We start from the raw sequence: 19,201 nt of genomic DNA, 5'->3' as shown, positions 1-19,201 counted from the left end.
CATATGAGTGGGCCTGGTTTGGTGACATGGGATCCCAGGACTCAGTCGGACAATGTGAGTCCCTGGTCAGGACACCCCAGGCCCAGCGAGGCAGGGCAGAGAGAGGTGTTGGGTGTGTTTGCCACATGAGGACGGTCCAGCAGGGCAGAACCGAAGCCAGGAGAGCTCCCGGCTCTCCCAGGAGTGGTCACTCCTCTGTGCACAAGGCCCTCAGCTCTACTGTGTCTGGGCCTCAGCTGGCATCAGGGCTGACTCTGCTGTCTGCCCTGTCCCCTCCACTCTCACCAGCTCTCCCGGAGAGGTACTGTCTTCCTTGTCCTGGCCTCCTGACCTGGAGAAGCCACTGGGTGTGCTCAGGGTGTGAGTATCCTCAGGGGCAGGCATGGTTGTGCTCAGGGACACTGCTGAGTCCCTGGATTGGACCCCGGGTTGGGCCAGCCGAAGAAAGTTGCAGGGCTGTGTTCACGGCCACCTTTATTCCCAGCACTGGGAATATTCCCAGACCTGGTCACCACCCCACACACCAGAGCAGCCTCAAGCCCTGCCCTACCCCCTGCCCTATAGAAGCCAAGTCCCTGCAACCAGCCCCCATCCCCTCCCTGGTGCCCTAGGCCCTTCAGAGTTGCACACGGGGCTCCATCGAGAGGCCCCAGGCCATCAGCCTCCGCCGGGCTGGCCAGTGAGCAGCGCAGAGCTGAGCCTGTCCCTTGGAGGCTGGGCCACGCTGCATCCTCCTCCTCCAGGAAGGCTTCACCTATGGGCCCAGGAAGTCCTCCTTTCGATAGCCCTTCTGCAGTGGAGAGGGGGCCCAGAGTTAGGGTGCCTGCCTTCCGGGCCCTGCTCTCCCCAGGCCCCACCCTTCCTGGTCTGGGCCTGGACCCCTCTCTCTGGGTCTCTGGTCTCCTCTCTCATGTTTCCCACTCCCTGAGTCTCCTGCTCCACAGGAGTTCCTCGGCCCACCCCCCTCCCCACTGCCCCCCACCCCTGCCAGCCCGCCCTACCACCCCGATGTCCTGCGCCCCTGCCTGCCCCAGATCGCCAGAACATACCGCCCGGAAGTCTCGGTGAAGCTTGCTGTACCGCCACAGGTTGGCCAAGAGGCTGGAGGCTGCTCGGGACGACTTCTCACTGTCGGGACTGGCGGGGAGCTGGGGTCAGCAGAGACACAGGCTGGGCCGTGGGGCGGGGTGCGTGGGGGAGGGGCTCACCTGTCCCGCTTCTTCTTGATGAAGACCAGCTTTCGGAGCCCGTCGAAGTAGAGCAAGTCTCGGGCGGCAATGGGACTGGCCACCACCAGGTTGTTGAGCACGGCGATGATGTTGACCAGCACATCGGCTGGGGGAGACTTCTCACCCACGCTGCCGGGAAGCTTCTCAATCAGGTGACTCACCACCTTGGTGGCTGCCGGGAGGCCAGGAGGTCAGGGGGGCGGGAAGCCAGCCTCCACCTCCACTCCCAGCCACCTTAGCACTTCCGGTCCCCCCCACCTCCCGTCTGTTCACCCAGCGCTAGCTTGCCAGGGGCCAGCCCAAATGGACAGCAGAAAAGAAGATCCAGGTGCGAGCCCAGCTAGGCAGGGTGAGGGCAGAACCCAGGCTTCAGGACGGCCTGACTCACACATCTCATCCTTGTTCCTGGCATTCCGAGACAGGTTTCGGATGAGGCCAGTCAGCGAGCGCAGCTGGTGGTGGTCAGCGGTCCGAACCCGGTCCAGCAGCGGGTTCAGGATACGCTCCTGCCCCAGAGCCAGGCGGCTCAGCACGCCCGCCCACTGCAGGTGGGAGAGGAGCTGGTGAGAGCGGGCGAAGCCCTGGCCCCCGTGGCCTGTACTCTAGGTTGGTTCTTCTCTCTGTCCCTCTCTCCCTCTCTATCTCCCCAGCCAATCTTGGGGATTCTGAGGCAGGACTGGCCCCTCGCTGTCTCTCGCCTGCTCAGTGCACCGTCCCCTAAGAGGTCTCCCTGCTTTTGCCTTCACACCCCAGCCAGGAGCCTCACCAAGTGTGACTTGGGTTGGCCCCTCCTCAGCTCAAACGTCTCCTTAAAGCCAGCATAGAACCTAAATCTCGGGGGCCTCCAGGGCCCGTCTGGTTTGGGATGCTGGCCCCATGCTCTTTGCTACACTTCAGGTGTTCCTCCGGCTGCATGTCCCGTCCCTCCCTCTGATGTCTTGGCTCATCCACGTATTTGCACTCGTCCTGCCATCCCGCCCCAACAGAATAAACTCCTAGCGCCCTCCTGTGCCCTCTCTGTGCACCCGCGTGTCCCCCGTGCAAGGCCAGGCATGGGTCCTCACCCTGCGGTCGCCCGCGGTGATGTTCTGCAGCGCCCCAGCGGCCGCCTCAGTCGTGTGTGGGTTGAGCTCACAGCGCTGCAGCAGCCGATTGTACAGCCCCACGATCTGGGGGCTCCACAGCCACTCGAGACCCTTGGGGTCCTTAGACACCTCGGCGAAGGTGAGTGTGTCGGCCGTGAGGGGCAGCTGGGTGGGAGGTGGGGAGGGTCAGCTGGGCTCAGGCCGGGGGGCCCCCCAGCTCCCAGCTGCCCAGGTCCGTGCCCACCTCTCGAAGCCGCCGGCTCTGAGGCGTGAAGCAGCCCACCACCTCGCTGGATGGCGCCCCAGCCATGTCCCTGCGGCCCCTGCCCTCGAGCCGCTGTAGGGCTGATGGCGGCATCTCGTCATACAGGCGGTAGGACAGGTTCCTCAGCACGCACACAGCATTCTCCACGCTCTGCAGAGGGCAGACCATGGTCAGACTGGGCTGGAAACCCCCAGGACCCTGAGGCAATGGCCGCCCCTCACCTTGTCCTCGCACTTGCCCACGTCCAGGGCATGGTTGATATAGGTGACCAGGGCATCCACCAGCCCGTGGCACTCACGCATCTTCTGGCGAGTGGCCTGGGAAGCTGAGCTGAGGTTCCTGTGGGTGGAGGCAGATCAGAGATCCCCAGTGGGAACCAAACCCAAGGGCTGAGACCCTGAGCCCCAGCCCTCTCCTTCCCCTGAGCTGGGCCGCACCCTTTAGCACCTGATGGCCCTGGTCTCTCTGCATGCCCATCCCCCATTCACCCCTCTGAGTGTCCAGAGTGGGGGTTATGAGTGTCAGATGAAGTCCCCGATTTAATGAAACCTGAGCCTGCGCCCCCAGGACCTATGACATCTGACATGTCAGCCACACCCAGCTTCCTGTCCCACTTCTGCATCAGCACCTGCGCCTCGTTTGGCCAGCCCCCCCTCCCCGGCCAGCTCCACCTTGCCACTCAACCTCAGGGTCAAAGGCCCCTTCTCTGGGCCTCCCCTGTCCCCTTCCAGGCACTCAGCTCTCTCCCCATGGCCACCCTCTTGGCCTCTCCCAGCTGACTGCCCCCTACCCATGCACCTGAGGAACCCCGTGGCATTATAGAAGATTTCAGCCTCGGAGGCATTCTGCTGGATGAGGGGTGGTCCCCCCGCCCCGGAGAGGGGGCTCAGAACCAGGTCCGTGAGCTGCTCCAGTGTGTCTCGGGCCAGGCGGTCCTTCAGATGGTCGCTGGAGGACAGGTTCCATAGGATCCCTGGGGCAGGTGGGGCCGCGGCCGCGGTCAGTGACAGCCTGCTGGTCCCTCCAGCCCCTCCAGGTGGCATCTGGAGCCTCCCCCAGGACCCCCCAGAGAGCCTGCGTGTGAGCTGCCCGTCCCGGGGTGTGCACAGCAGAGAGCACACGCTTGGGGACAAGGGGTCTGGAGGCTAGCTGGGGAGATGTGCCACTGGAATAGCTGTGGGGGCGGAGGGCAGTGGTGGGGACCGAGAACAGAGAAAGGGACAAAAGGGCGGAGGGAAGGAGAGGCGCTGGCGCGGGGCTGTGGGTGAGGCCGGGCCACCTGTGACGTTCTTGCGCAGCTCGTCGTCTTGCTCACGCAGCGTCCGCAGCAGCTCGAAGATGCCGCTCTCCTCCACCAGGGCCAGCTTGTTGTCGGCGTTGTCGTAGATGAGGTTGCGCATGGCGCCCGTGGCGTGGCGCTGCACCTCCTGGTTGGCGTGGTTGAAGAGCTTCACCAGCCTGGGCACAGCCTGCAGGCTGCGGGCCTGCACGCAGGGCACGTGGGTGTGAGAACGCGCGCGCACATCGCACAGGTGTACGCAGGTGTGTGCAGGCGCATACCGATGACGGGGACGCGGGCCGGCGCCCACGTGTCCCGACGTACACGGCTGCACGGAGAGGGTGCCTGTGTGTGGCTGGGTGTGGACGTGTGCGCAGACCACTCGCTCCTCCCCCTTCTCTGCTGGGGAGGCTCGGGGCCACATGGGGTCCGCCCAGTCAGCGTGGGGCATCCGTGAGAGGGGGTCAGGGGCCAGAGATCAGGGAGGGGGGGGGCGAGCGGGTGGTCAGCAGGGGTGGCTGGTCACCTGCTTCTTGGCTCCAGCGTCACTGTAGCACTTGTGCTGGATGTAGGCTGCTCCCAGCACCTGCAGGTTGGGGTCTGAGGCCATGAGGTACTTGACTGCCGAGGGCAGGTCAATGTCATCAAATCTGTAAAGACGGGTCAGGGGTCAGTCTACCCTGGGGACGGGCCAGGGCCACGGTAGAAGTCCCCTCCCCAGGCCAGGCCCAGCTCACCCGCTGCTGAGCCTCTGCAGAGTGCGGTGGCCGCCGTAGCTGTCTAGTCCACGCACATCCGGCAGGTGGCTGGCGTCGGCCAGGCTCAGGCTGAGGCTGCGCACGGACGGTGCTCGGGCCACAGGCTCCAGGACACCCCCTGGCGCCGCCCCGGCCCCGACGCGGCTGCGATGGCTGCCCTGGAATCGCTGGAGGGTCCGCATGGCCGGTGCACGGATGGTCCGGCTGGGCGGCCCCTCGGTAGCCTCCGGCCAGTCCAGGCCCCCTGCCCGACTGGAGCTGGCCTGGCGCTCATAGGCGAAGGCCCTGTAGGCGGAGGCAGCCGGGGGCTCCAGCTGCTCGGACACCACGCTGTAGCGGTCATCCAGGCCTCCAGCCCCCAGCCTCAGCGAGCGCAGGGACAAGGTGTCATAGTCCACCCGGCTCCCCACCCCAGCGCGTTCGTGGAAGGATAGGGGCCGGGTAGGCATGGGTCCAGTGGGCTGGGCTCCCCCATACCCTGCAACCCCAAAGGTGCTGCCCCCGTTGTGGGCAGAGCTCAGCCTCCGACTGGAGCTCAGGTCCACAGCTGAGCAAGAAGACCAGGAGGCAGGGCTGTAGGTGGGCTTGGCAATGTGCCGGAAGGTCTGTAGGGAGGGCAGGGAGGAGAGCAGTGAGGGGGCGTTGGGGGCTCACCGGTCCCTCTCCCTGACCCTGGAGCTTCCAGCTTCCCCCCAGCCTCCCCCACGAGACTCTCCAAGGCATGGGGAGAGTGTCACTCACAGAGGTGTTGTCCCCACCGAGGCCCTGGGAGCGGGAACTGAAGCCAGCCTGCAGGGTGTGGTACTGACCGCGGGATGTGCCTGCCGACAGGAACAGTGGTAGCCTGGCTGGGTCAGATGGCTCATGGGTCTCCTCCAATATCAGCCCTGGTCGGACCTCTCCCACAGCCCCCTGCCCCTCCAGCTGTGCTGGGGGATGGGCACACTCACCCCCCTGACCTCCTGGTCACCTGAGAAATGTGCCAGGGACTCCATCAGCTTTCCAATCCCTGCCAGGGCACATGCCCGGCCCCCTCCTCCAGGAAGCAACGCTGACCTCCTGTGAGCCCGTCCTGTGCTGTGGTCACACAGGAGTGATGCCGCACTTGCCAAGGACACACAGTCCCCTGTCCCACCTGGAAGAGCCACACCCGCCCCATCCAGCCACATAGAAACTGGGGATGCTGGCGCCAGCCTGACTCTGGTGAGTGGACAAACGGGTGGGTGGGTGGAGGGTGGAGAGATGGGGGAGGAGGAGGGAGGGCTGGTGGGACCGTTGGAAGGATGGGCGGATGGATGGGAGGATGGACAGATGAATGGCTGCTTAGATAGCAGTTGGGTCAAAGTCAGACAGAGACAGAGCGTGGGAATGGACGGGTAGGTGGGCTCCATGGTCTCTGGACTGGGCGGGGGGCAGGATCAGCCTCTGCTAGGGTCCCTGCTGGGGTCACGTCTTGGGGGAGAAGTGTCATATGTCCCCAGAGAGCCTGGGCAGGTGACCGGCTGAAAGGACTCATGTTGTGGGAGAAGGAGGGGGCCTCAGCCTCTCCCCCAGCCTCTGCGAGCTGGATGGTCTGGGGGCTCCCCTCCCAGCACACTCCCCAGACCCGCCCTGGTTAATGAGGCTTCTGGGCAGGGGCTATTAACCCTTTGACGCTAGTGAGGCTCAGCCTGGGGGGACACACCTCCAGCCTGGGGACCTTACTCCCACCCCCAAATTATACTCCTTCCTCTAATTGGCAGGGTTGCCAGGGTGGTAATTAACCCCTCCCTGCTCCCTCCTCCACCCCATGACCCCTGGGCACCCAACTACTTAGCCACCAGCAAGGCTGAGGCCCAGGCAGGGGAGGACTCAGGAACCCAGGCTGCTCTGGCTGACCCTCTTCCCCTGCCAAGTGGCCCGCATCTGGAGACCTGTCCCAGGAAAGGGCCCTCTAAAGGTCATGTGAATCACTGTGAGAACTGGTATCTGGACTCCTGACATCCTGGGAAGTTCCTCTTACTATCTAACCTCGATCCCTGTTGCTGCAGCCTGGCAAGGGAGGAAATGGCATTTCCAGAACAACTGCCCTGAACTCAGTGTGTGTGAGACCCTTTAACATGCACGCACGCACAGGCACACACACAGTCACATGCACATCCACACCCGCACACACAGGCACACGCATATCCACGCCCGCACACACAGGCACACGCATATCCACGCCTGCACACGCACATCCACACCCAGAGGCACACGCACATTTGCACGCACGCACAGGCACACGCACATCCACACCTGCACACACATTTGCACATACAGTCACACGCACACCCACACCCACACACAGGCACACGCATATCCACACCTGCACATGCACATCCACACCCAGAGGCACACGCACATTTGCACGCACACACAGGCACACGCACATCCACACCCACAGAGGCACACGCACATTTGCACGCACGCACAGGCACACGCACATCCACACCCAGAGGCACATGCACATTTGCATGCACACACAGGCACACGCACACCCACACCCCCCACACAGGCACACGCATATCCACGCCTGCACACACAGAGGCACACGCACATTTGCATGCACACACAGGCACACGCACATCCACACCCGCACGCCCAGTCACACTCACATCCACACCCGCACACACAGGCACACGCATATCCACACCTGCACACACAGAGAACACGCACATCCACACCCGCACACACAGGCACACGCACACCCACGCCTGCACACACATCCACACCCATAGGCACACGCACGTTTGCACACACGCACAGGCACACGCACATCCACACCCACAGAGGCACACACACATTTGCACGCACACACAGTCACACGCACATCCACACCCGCACACACAGGCACACGCATAGCCACACCTGCACACGCACATCCACACCCAGAGGCACACGCACATTTGCACGCACACACAGGCACACGCACATCCACACCCGCACGCACAGGCACACGCACATCCACACCCACAGAGGCACACGCACATTTGCATGCACACATAGGCACACGCACATCCACACCCAGAGGCACACGCATTCGCACACACAGGCACACGCACATCCACACCCGCACACACAGGCACACGCGGGGGTCTGCCTGGCACTGAGGAGCCACTCCCGCACTTGCTGTTCTCATGAAGAACAACTGGGTCAGGCCTCCGGGGCCCTCCCTCGCAAGTCCACAGGGAGACCCTGGTCCAGACAGGCAGTTGGCTCTGGTCCAGGTTTCCCAGACCCGCCCCCTCACGTTTCTGTCTGCTCATTCCCTTGGGGCCTGGGGGTGCTGGGGAGGGACGCTGGAGTCTGGGTGTCTGTGTCCCAGTGTGTTTGTGTCCCTGTGGGACTGACGTGTGTGAGCCTGCGTTATGCGGGGCCGGACGTGTACAGGTTCCGGGTTTGCAGACAGAGATAGGCCCTGCCTGGCCTGCCATGTGCCAATCCTGCCATGTGCCAATGGCGCTCCGGGCCGAGGGGACAGGTGGGGCCCAGCCGGGCTCGGCCGCGAGGACCCCAGGGTCCCTGCTGGGTGGTGGGAGGCCGCACCCACGTCTTCTCCCACACCTGGTGGGGCAGGGTGGGTGACTCAGTGCAAGGCCTCGGTGAGTCAGGGCGCTGAACCCCAGCGCCAGCCCTACCAGGCCTCTGGCCCTCGTACCACCACACCCACTGAGGCCACCGTTCCCACTGCCCGGCACCCACCCTGCGGGCATCCGCTTACCTCTGGCTGCCTCGGTGGCCCCCTCAGGCTCAGCTGCCCCATTGTGCCGAGCCTGCTGGCCTAGCTGCAGGAGGCGGGCGCGGACCTGTTCCTGGACGCGGGCTGCCCGCAGCTGCTCGGCGTCCGGCCCCTCTGCGCCCCGCCGGTCCAGCTGCAGGTCGGAGGGCAGCGCCAGGGAGCACACACCGGCCTCAGGCTGCAGGGCCGACAGCAGGAAGTTACCGTCCTGCATGGCGGCAGATGCGCCCGGCGGGGTCTGCTCCTGGCGTGGGCTGCTGGGGCCTCCTCTGGCCTGAACGTCTTCACTGTCCCGGCCCTGAAGTCCCCTCCCCACTGGCCTCGCCCAGAGCCGGCCAGGAGACAGACGCCGACCCAGCCCTGAGCTTGGCTGGGGGCGGGGACACCTGGGCCAGGTAAGAGGGAGGGGCCACCACCTGCTTAAGGTGGAATTTGGGCGGAAGAACAGGCTGACATCCTAGCCTGGCCTCCCTACTCCTTCCACATCCCAGGACAGAGCAGCAGGGATCCGGACCCGTCTTAGTTCCCAGCTTTTGTTCCCAAGCCACAGTGGGCCCTACTGTCCTGCGTGTCAGGGAAGGGCCAGGGTAGGCCACTGGGTAGCCTACGGGCAGCCACCTCCGTAAGTCTGAAGGGGGGCGGTTTTCTCTACCTGGGTGACTGGGGGCTCCAGGTAGCCCCTCGAACCAGGCAGCCAACCCTGAGCTAGGCAGGGGTCAGCGCTAAGAGTGAGGGTTGGGGATAAAGGGCTTGGTGGAGTTTTAGGGTAGAAGAGGGCCCTATGGACCTTGATCCTTGGTGCCCAAGAGATCCCAGAAGCAAATGGATAGACTGGCCCACCCCCTAGGCTCATGACCCTCCTGATCTCTGTCCTGTAGACCCCAGAAGTTGCCCCCATCCCCCCAACTTCTGTAGAGGCCTCCAAAGGGCTGGCTTGGCCCTCTCTGGCACCCCTCCTGGCCTCCTGCCCCCCGGGCCATGGGGTAGAAGGCCATTCCCTCCCCGTGAGTCAGGGCTCAGCTCAACAGAGCTCTGACAAGGCAAGGCAGGCAGGACTGCTGCAGGGCACTGACTCAGAGGGGCCCCCTGCCCAGGCTGGGGGTGCAGGAGCTGGGTGTGTGTCAGGGGAGGAAGAACCCCGGAGTCTGACAGAACAGTGATGAGGAGGGGTCGGCAGCAGGGGTGGGGAGCAGGGCCCAGGCTTAGCAGGGCTTGCCCCCAGAACGTTTCCCTGGGGTGCTCCCATCCAGCTGGACCAGCATGCTGCAAGGCCTCCTGAGTAGGCCTGGAGTGAATCCAGGATAGGCCCCTGGTGGACTGAGTAGGGGCAAAGGGTGAGCTGACCAGGGCTGGAGGGGTGGGGGCTGAGTGGCCTCCGGTACCTCCTGCCCCCCCCCCTTGAGAAGTCACGGTGGGGCCCACTCTAACAGCCTCTTATCTCCCATGGGAGGCCTTTACCCTGGTCCCCTGAAGACATTTGCCTTAATCTGTAATCAGTCTTTTCAGGGGATGTGGTCCCAGGTGGGGATGGTGGTTGGGGGGCCTGGGGGTGAGGAGGGAGGTCTGCGTCAGAAGGCAGGCCTAGGAGTGAGGTCAGTGCTGGAGAGGGGTAGGGGTGGGGTGGGAGTAGTTCAAGGGGGAGCAGAGGGTCCCCAAAAATCTCGAGGTGAAGCCTGGGGTGGAGCTGCTGGGCCAGGGTGGGTGCTCAGGTGGGAGACCTACCGTGCTGGTGGTCTGGATACTGCCAGCCCCATGGCTTATCCCGGAGGCCACTGCTGCAGGCCAAGGGGTCCTGGGCTCCATCCCAGGCCCAGTGTGTCTGTCCGGGGCGGCCTCTCACTGCAGTACGGGACTGTGGGGGCACTAGGAGGGCGGGGTGGGAACGCCCGCACGCCCAGCTCATCAGACCGGTTGCTTCCCTGGGAGACGTGTTTTGTGTGGAGAAATCCTGGGAGACAAGTTTGTGCGGTGCTGAGTGCACCTGGAGGCACACGCCGGGCACGGGCCTGGGGCCCGCCCTCCATCTGGGGTCTACCTGGGCCCACCTGGGGCCCTGCAGAGCCTGGCCTGGCAGCCTGCCTGGGGAAGCCAGACTCAAGGCTGCAGGTGGGGGTTCAAAGGGCTTGTGGGGTGGAGCCCCAAGGGGTAGGCCGGAGCTGCGGAGGGATGGAGGGGGCTTTGGTGCGGTGGCATGGCCAGGAGAGCTTCCAGTGCCCCAAAGCTGTGCTGAGCCTTCCCGAGGACATGTGGACCCCTCCCCCACTATGGGCCTCTCACCTCTGTGGCTCAGTATTCCTGGAAAGCCTGGGATCTTGGGCGCACTTTCTCTAACCACTGCAGGGCCAGGGGGACTGGTCATGGCCCGGACCTGTTACCACCACTCTCAACCCCGGGCTAGGAGCCATGTCTGACCCCTGCAACCAGCCTTCTGTTCTGTCCTCCCCAGAGTTCCCTTTTCCCTGTAGCCAGTGCTTGGGGAGGGGGCACAAGGAGGATTCAAGCTTAGGCTTGATGGTGGGCTTCCTGGAGGAGGTCTGTGGCAAATGGAAGATACACCCAGGGAACTTAGAAAACAGACAGAAGGGTCATCTGTGTGGCCTGGGAACCTGTGTTTAACTCCCCAGGGGTGTTGGTGCTCCATCAGGTTTGAGAACCCGGGACTTGGGGACTCCAGGGGTGAGTGAGTGAGGCTTTTACTCAGGAGGTGGGCAGCTCCTGGGGGAGCCTGGACTCTGCCCTGGGGCATCTGAAGTGAAAGCTGTGATGGCTTGAGGGGGTTGAGTTAGCATTTATACTCCTCTATCTGGGCATAGAGGATGTGCTGGGTGGTCAACTGGAGGTGGGGACCCCCAGGGGGCTATTAGAAAAGTCTCTGGGGGCGCCTGGGTGGCTCAGTCGTTAAGCTTCTGCCTTCGGCTCAGGTCATGGTCCCAGGGTCTGCAGGAAGCCTGCTTCTCCCTCTCCCACTCCCCCTGCTTGTGTTCCCTCTCTCACTGTGTCTCTCTCTGTCAAATAAATAAATAAAATCTTAAAAAAAAAAAAAAGAAAGGCAAGTCTCTGAAGGAGGAGCTAGGGACAGAGACCAGGGGGCGGAGGATGGGGAGGCCTCCAAGGGCCAAGGGCCAGAGTCGGGGGGGGGGGGGGGGGGGGTTGGAAGGAGGACCCCCTAGTGCTGGCTTCAGTGACCTGGAGCTGGGGGAGGGGCACAGAGGGGAGTCGGGTGGGGGGGTTATTAAGGAGCAGAAGATGGGGAAAAGCTTGAAGATATTACAGCGAAATAATATTGAAAACAAAATTGGGGAACACGCGCTGGCACAGAGAGGTTAAGCAGTCGGCCTGGGGCCACACAGCCTACAAGTGTGGGAGTAGATCAGCCAAGCCCTCCCGCGAATTGACGGGCCAGATGTGGGGCGCAGCTCGCTGGCTGGAGGGCCCAGAGGCGCCGGGCTTGCTTCCTCTCCGCTGCAGCCCCGAGCGTCGCGTCCCGGGCGCTTCCTGTCAGCGAACCTGCGCCCACGCTCTCGAACCTTCCAACCTCCCGCGGTCTGGACTCCCGCCAGATCCAGCCCAGGGCCCGCATCCTCCCCCGAGCCTACCCGGACTAGCGCGGTGGGCGCCACCGCCCCCCCACCCCGGGCCCTGTGGGTAGCGTGGCCCCTGCGCCTAGTCCCCGAGGACCCTGGGTGGGACACTTGGGACCTGGCATCCGCTGTGCCCCCACCTCTTGCCTTGAGCCTTTGGTGTGGAAGGTAGTTGAGGGATACGCGCCCCAGGCAGCCTAGGGAGCAGGGCGGCACTTTTCATCCACACACGCCCCCACCCACCCACCCACCCACCGGCTCCCCGCCCCGCCGTCGCTTCATCCATCCCTTGTCGGTTTGGTCAGACGTGTCCTGAACTCTTCTGCGCACAGGCGCTGTTTTGGAGAAGGCAGGTGTGACCCAGACGCACGCAGCTGTCCTGTGCGCCGACCTGAGCGGCCCGAGCCGGTAACTCACGCTGCCCGATGCTCCCAGGGGTCTTAACCTCTGACGCCCACTGACTTCGTGTGCACGTGCATTGGCTAAGCTCCTGGCATCAGTGTTTCAGGCTTTAGATTCTGGCCTGTATTTATTCCAGAAAAGTTTTCTCCTGCTATATCACATATTTTTCTCCTCTTGTCTTCTGGCTTGCCTGTGTCCTTATCTCTTGTCTTCTCAGGAATCACTTTTAGCTCTGTTCTTTTCCATTTCATTTGGTGCACTTTTCTCAAATTTGTCTTCTGTGTTCTTGACTGGGTTTTCAATGATGGCTATTCGTATGTTTTGAAATTCCTAAGGTGGCTTTTATTTCTGTAAAGGTTTTCTTTTTCTCTTACTTCCCCCCCTCCCAAGTATTGTCAGATTTTAATTTTCTTTGTTCTTATCATTGATTTTTTTTTTATTTAACATATAATGTATTATTTGTTTCAGGGGTACAGGTCTGTGATTCATCAGTCTTACACAATTCACAGCGCTCACCGTAGCACATACCCTCCCCAATGTCCATCACCCAGGCACCCCATCACTCCCACCCCCCTCCACTCCAGCAACCCTCAGTTCATTTCCTGAGATTAAGAGTCTCTTATGATTTGTCTCCCTCTCTGGTTTTGTCTTGTTTCATTTTCCCCTCTCTTCCCCTATAATCCTCTGTCTTGTTTCTCAAATTCCTTATATCAGTGAGATCATATGATAATTGTCTTTCTCTGATTGACTTATTTCGCTTAGCATAATACCCTCTAGTTCCGTCCACGTAATTGCAAATGGCAAGATTTCATTTTTTTTTTAATTTTTAAATTTTAAATTTTTATTTATTTATTTTTTTAAAGATTTTATTTATTTATTTGACAGAGAGAGAGAGAGAGACAGCGAGAGAGGGAACACAAGCAGGGAGAGTGGGAGTGGGAGAAGAAGGCTTCCCGCGGAGCAGGGAGCCCAATGTGGGTCTCGATCCCAGGACCCTGGGATCATGACCTGAGCCGAAGGCAGACACTTAACGACTGAGCCACCCAGGCACCCCTTCATTTTTTTTAAAAAAGATTTTATTTATTCATTTGAGAGAAAGAGGGAGAGGGTACACAAGCAGGGGGAGCGGCAGGCAGAGGGAGAGGGAGAAGCAGGCTCCCTGCCGAGCAGGGAGCCCGATGTGGGGCTCGATCCAGGACCCTTAGACCATGACCTGAGCCGAAGGCAGACGCTTAACCATCTGAGCCACCCAGGCATCCCGAGATTTCATTTTCTGATGGCTGCATAATATTCCATTGTGTGTATATATATATATACACACACCACATCTTCTTTATCCATTCATCTATTGATGGACATCTGGGCTCTTTCCACAGTTTGGCTATTATGGACATTGCTGCTATAAACATTGGGGTGCACGTGTCCCTTCGGATCACTATATTTGTATCGTTGGGGTAAATACCTAGTAGTGCAATTGCTGGGTCATAGGGTAGCTCTATTTTCAACTTTTTGAGGAACCTCCATACTGTTTTCCAGAGTAGCTGCACCAGCTTGCATTCCCACCAACAGTCTTATCATTGACTTTTAAAGAAGACTTAATTTTTAGAGCAGTTTTAGGTTCACAGCAAAATTAAGAGGAAGGTACAGAGATTTCCTTGCCTGCACCGCCCCCCCCCCCCCCCCCGCCCTGCCCGGGCATAGACTCCCTGCTTACCAGCATCTTCCACCGGAGTGGCACATTCCTTTCGATTGATGAGCCTACATGGACACACCGGTAGCACCCTAAGTCCACAGTCCGCATTCAGTCCTGGTGGCGTGCATTCCGGAGGCTTGGGCAAACACGTCATGACATGTATGCACCATTATAGTATCACACAGAGTAGCTTCACTGCCCTCAAAACTTCTGCCTCGTCACCCCTCCCCCTGCCCACAGCCCCTGGTAACCACTGGTCTTTTTACTGCTCTTGTAGTTTTGCCTTTCCAAGAATGTGACGGAATTGGAAGCATACAGTACGCAACCTTTTCAGATGGGCTTCTTTCACTTAGTAATAAACATTGAAGATTCCTCCACGTCTTTTCATGGCTTGATAGTTTTTTTGTGTTTTGTGTGTGTGTGTTTTGAGTGCTGAATAATATTCGGTTGTCTGGATATAACCACAGTTTATCCATTCACCTACTGAAGGGCATGCTGGCTTCCAATTTTTGGCAATTATGAATAAAGCTGCTCTAAACACCTGTATGCAGGGTTTGTGTGAACAAAGGTTTTCAACTCATTTGGGTAAATATCTTGGAGTGTGATTGCTAGGTTGTATGGTAAGAAGTTGTTTCGTTTTGTAAGAAACTGGCAAGTGTCTTCCAAAGTGGCTGCACCATTCTGCATTCCCACCAGCACTGAGAGACTGTTCCTGATGCTCCTCATCCTCATCAGCATTTGATGTCAGTGTTCCAGATTTTGGCTGTTCTAGTAGGTGTGTAGAGGGATCTCATTATTGTGTTAATTTGTATTTCCCTGATGACATGGGATGGGGAACATCTTTTCATGTGCTTATTTGTCACCTGTGTATCTTTTCTGGTGAGGTGCCTGTTAAGGTCTCTGGGCCATTTTTTACTGTTTGTTTAAAAATGTTTTGTTCTGGGGTGCCTGGGTGGCTCAGTAGGTTAAGCGTCTGCCTTTGGCTCAGGTCATGATCCCAGCGTCCTGCACTGAATCCCTTATCAGGCTCCCTGCTCAGCGGAGAGTCTGCTTCTCCCTCTGCCCTTCACCCCACTTGTGCTCTCTCTCTCAAATAAGTAAATAAAATCTTTTTAAAAAAATATTTTATTTATCGCTTAACCGACTGAGCCACCCAGGTGTCCCATAAATGAAATCTTTAAAAAAAAAAGTTTTGTTCTGTTGTTTGTTTTATTATTTTTGAGTCTTAAGAGTTCTTTCTGTATTTTGGGTAACAGTCTTCTATTAGATGTGTCTTTTGAAAGTATTTTCTCCCTGTCTGTGCCTTGTCTTCTCATTCTCTTAATATGGTCTTTCACAGAAGTTTTAATATTGTGAAGTCCTTATTAATTATTACTTTCATGGATCGTGCTTTTGGTGTTATGTCTAAAAGGTCATCATCATACCCAAGGTCATCCAGATTTTCTATGTTATCTTCTAAGGGTTTACATTTAGGTCTGGGATCCATTTTGAGTTAACCTTTGTGAAGGTGTAGGGTCTGTTTCTAGATTCACTTTTTTGCACATGGACGTCTAGTTGTTCCAGCCATTTATTGAAGAGATGACTTTTGCTCCATCGTTTTGCCTTTGCTCCTTTGTCAAAGATCATTTGATCATACTTAGGTGGGTCTGTTTCTTTTTTTTAAAAAAAGATTTTATTTGTCAGAGAGAGAGAGAAAGACAGCACAAGCACGGAGAAAGGCAGAGGGAGAGGGAGAAGCAGGCTCCCCACCAAGCAGAAAGCCCGATGTGGGGCTTGATCCCAGGATCCCGGGATCATGACCCGAACTGAAGGCAGACGCTTAACCAACTGAGCCACCCAGACACCCCTGTGGGTCTGTTTCTGAGTCCATTGATCTATTTGTCAACTTTTCATCTGTATCACAGTCTTGATCACTGTATCTCTTCAGTCAGCTTTGAAGCTGGGTAGTATCCTCCAAGTTTGTTCTTCTCCTTCAATATTGTGTTGGCTTTTCTGGGTCTTTTGCCTCTTCATATAAACATTAGAATCAATTTGTTGATAACCACAAAATAACTTGCTGCAGTTTTGATTGGGATTGCATTGACTCTATCATCAAGTTGGGAAGAACAGGCATCATGGTAATGCTGAGTCTTCCTATTCACGAACACAGGACATTTCTCCATTTATTTAATTTTTCTTTGAGTTTGTTCATTAGAGTTTTGCACTTTTCCTCATATAGATCTTGTGTGTATTTTGTTAGATTTATACCTAAGTATTTAATTTTTTTGGTGTTAATGTAAAGGGTATTATGTTTTAAATTTCAAATTTTAGTTGTTTCATTGCTGATATATAGGAAAACAAGTGATTTTTGTGTATTAACTTTATATTCTGCAACCTTGCTACAGTTGCTTATTAGTTCCAGGAAGGTTTGTTGTTGTTTTGCTGATTCTTTTGGGTTTTTTACATAGGTGATCATCTGCATGCAACCCTTTAACTTCCCATATGTATACCTTTTATTTCCTTTTCTTGTCTTATTGCATTAGCTAGTACAATTGACCCTTGAGCAGCATGTGTTTGCACTGTGCAGGTCCACTTACTTGTGAACTTTTTCTTGACACAGTACAGTACCGTATACCCGCTAGGGCCTCCCCTTCCACGTGCGCTCCTCCCCCCATACCCGCTAGGGCCTCCCCTTCCACGTGCGCCCCTCCCCCCATACCCGCTAGGGCCGCCCCTTCCACGTGCGCCCCTCCCCCCATACCCGCTAGGGTCTCCCCTTCCACGTGCGCTCCTCCCCCTATACCCGCTAGGGCCTGCCCTTCCACGTGCGCTCCTCCCCCCATACCCGCTAGGGCCTCCCCTTCCGTGTGCGCCTCTCCCCCCATACCCGCTAGGGCCTCCCCTTCCACGTGCGCCCCTCCCCCCATACCCGCTAGGGCCGCCCCTTCCACGTGCGCCCCTCCCCCCATACCCGCTAGGGCCTCCCCTTCCACGTGCGCCCCTCCCCCCATACCCGCTAGGGCCTCCCCTTCCACGTGCGCTCCTCCCCCCATACCCGCTAGGGCCTCCCCTTCCACGTGCGCTCCTCCCCCCATACCCGCTAGGGCCTCCCCTTCCATGTGCGCCTCTCCCCCCATTTTCTCTTCCTTATGATTTTCTTAATAACATTTTCTTTTTTCCAGCTTACTTTAAGAACACAGAATATGATACATATAACATGAAATATGTGTCAACTGTTTGTGTTATTGGTCAGGCTTCCTGTCACCAGTAGGCTATTAGTAGTTCAGTTTTGGGGGAGTCAAAAATTATATGTGGGTTTTCAACTGTGCAGGGGTTGTTGCCCCCAACCCCTGCATTGTTCAAGGGTCAACTGTGCTTCCAGTATGATGTTGAAAAGGAGTGGTGAAAGGCGTTTATCGCTAATTAGAAAAAAAATTCCTCAAGTGTCACCTCTGACCCCTTTTACCCAGCGGCACCCTTGGTAAGCGTTATAGCCTTCAGGTCTTTTCTGGGATGTCACCTTCTCAGACTTGCTTTTTCTGACCGTCGTTTACAAATGCAGGCTCACTCAAACTTACTATTCTCCTTCCTGGCTTAGTTCTTTTTCTACAACAGCCGCCATCAGCTAACATACTAGACTTTTTCTTTATTGTGTCTATTGTCTGCTCCTCCTCACCTTTCACCAGAACCCAAGTTCTATGAGAGTAGATTCTTGTCTCTTGTTCACCACTTTTCCCTCAGTGCCTAACATGTAGTGGGTGCTCAAAAAAGTTGTTAAAATGGATTAATGAATTATGGTATATGTATAGTCCAGATTACATGGGATTTCGCTTGAAATTTTCTTCTGCTTCCTGAGGTAATTATTTTTCTGACGTGTATGCTTCACCTGCCTATTGTTTGCATTTCTTTTCTCTCTCCCTCTCTTTTGGAGACTGTATTCCTAAATCCAGCACTAGTTCTTTTTTTGTTATGAAACATCTGTGAGTAGAGAAAATCCCATGTGAACTACATACTTGGGGAGGAGAGGGCAGTATGAGCTATGGGCATCTGGTAGCTTCTGAGCAGGTATGTGGCAGGTGAGCTGTGTCCTCTGCCCTGTAGGCACTGTGCTCTGTGGACCAGCGGACTTGTGAAGCCCACGTGTTACAGGTGACTTAGTGTCTACAAACATCTGCTGGCTACTCTGGTCAGCAGTGGCAGGGCTGAATGACCCTTCCAGCACGGTCATTTCTAGAATCTTCTCAGGGCCAGATGGTGGGGTCCATCTGGTCCTTCTTTCTTTGGGATCCTTTCTGCTGCCCTGTGTTCATGGTGAGGCGTGACCTAAGGATACAACTTGGGCCAATCTCACGAGGATTGTTTGGGCTGCCGGCTGGATGTACTGCCTACCACTGAATGTGAGTAAGGAAGTACAGAGAATCATGGCCCCAAAGACATCCAGGCCCTAAGCCCTGAAACCTGTTACTATCACCTTACATGGCAAAAAGGACTTTGTAGATGTGATTACATAAAGAATATTGATTGAGGGGTGACTGGGTGGCTCAGTCAGTTAAGTGTCTGCCTTCGGCTCAGGTCATGATCCCGGGGTCCTGGGATTGAGCCCCGCATCTGGCTCCCTGCTCGATAGGCAGCCAGCTTCTTCCTCTCCATCGCTTGTGCTCTCTCTCATGCGCTCTCTCTCTTAAATAAATAAAATCTAAAAAAAAATAATATTGATTGAGATGGGGAGATTATCCTGGTTCATGGAGGGGGGCAGTGTAATCATAGGTGTCTTTACAAGAGGGAGGCAAGGAGGGTCAGGGAGAGATGTGATAATGGAAGCAGAGATGACAGACACAGGGAGAGAGGGATATGAAAATGGCAAGCTGCTGGCTTTGAAGGTGGAAGAAGAAGCCCTGAGCCAAGGAATCCAAGCAACCTCTAGAAATGGGGAGAGGATGAAGCAGATTCAATCCTAAAGCCTCCAGGAGCCCGATCCCTTGGTTTTAGGACTTGTGACCCCCAGAACTGTAAGATGATACATTCTACTATGTCTCTGGAAATCTGTTATGGCGGCCACAGAGATCCCACACAGGCAGAGCACCAGCCTCCCTCCCAGGATTGGGACCCATCTTCAGACAGCTGACACCCCCAGGGAGGACCTGGGCTTCGACAGCATCACCCAGCCTCT

General features: G+C 57.3%; 1 protein-coding gene across 1 annotated transcript; it reads right to left on the bottom strand.

The window, feature by feature from the left end:
- Positions 1-649: 649 nt before the first annotated feature.
- Positions 650-10,221, bottom strand: PKP3 (plakophilin 3). The gene is made up of 14 exons (XM_036098216.2): positions 10,099-10,221; positions 8,359-8,554; positions 5,358-5,437; positions 4,596-5,221; positions 4,385-4,508; positions 3,859-4,063; positions 3,378-3,552; positions 2,801-2,918; positions 2,559-2,729; positions 2,294-2,479; positions 1,618-1,771; positions 1,209-1,401; positions 1,050-1,137; positions 650-790 (listed from the first exon to the last, which is right to left on the bottom strand). Exons 1-14 carry the CDS (start codon positions 10,177-10,179, stop codon positions 755-757), a joined length of 2,433 nt encoding a protein of 810 aa, XP_035954109.1. The 5' UTR covers positions 10,180-10,221; the 3' UTR covers positions 650-754.
- Between the last annotated feature and the right edge of the window lie 8,980 nt (positions 10,222-19,201).

Source organism: Halichoerus grypus, chromosome 11 (genome assembly GCF_964656455.1).
Source record: "Halichoerus grypus chromosome 11, mHalGry1.hap1.1, whole genome shotgun sequence".
Lineage (NCBI taxonomy): Eukaryota > Metazoa > Chordata > Mammalia > Carnivora > Phocidae > Halichoerus > Halichoerus grypus.
Note: the sequence above shows the minus strand (reverse complement) of the source record. Positions and strands in the feature narration are given on the sequence as shown.

What these genes read in the sequence shown, in the direction of transcription:
- PKP3 (XM_036098216.2), bottom strand. Translation starts at nt 10,179, where the DNA reads ATGGAGCCCAGGACCCCTTGGCCTGCAGCAGTGGCCTCCGGGATAAGC. An exon ending in GTATCCAGACCACCAGCACG is followed by an intron (nt 8,555 to 10,098) that starts GTAGGTCTCCCA and finishes TCGGCCCTGCAG; the next exon opens with CCTGAGGCCGGTGTGTGCTC. An exon ending in AGAGCCGGCGGCTTCGAGAG is followed by an intron (nt 2,480 to 2,558) that starts GTGGGCACGGAC and finishes CCTCCCACCCAG; the next exon opens with CTGCCCCTCACGGCCGACAC.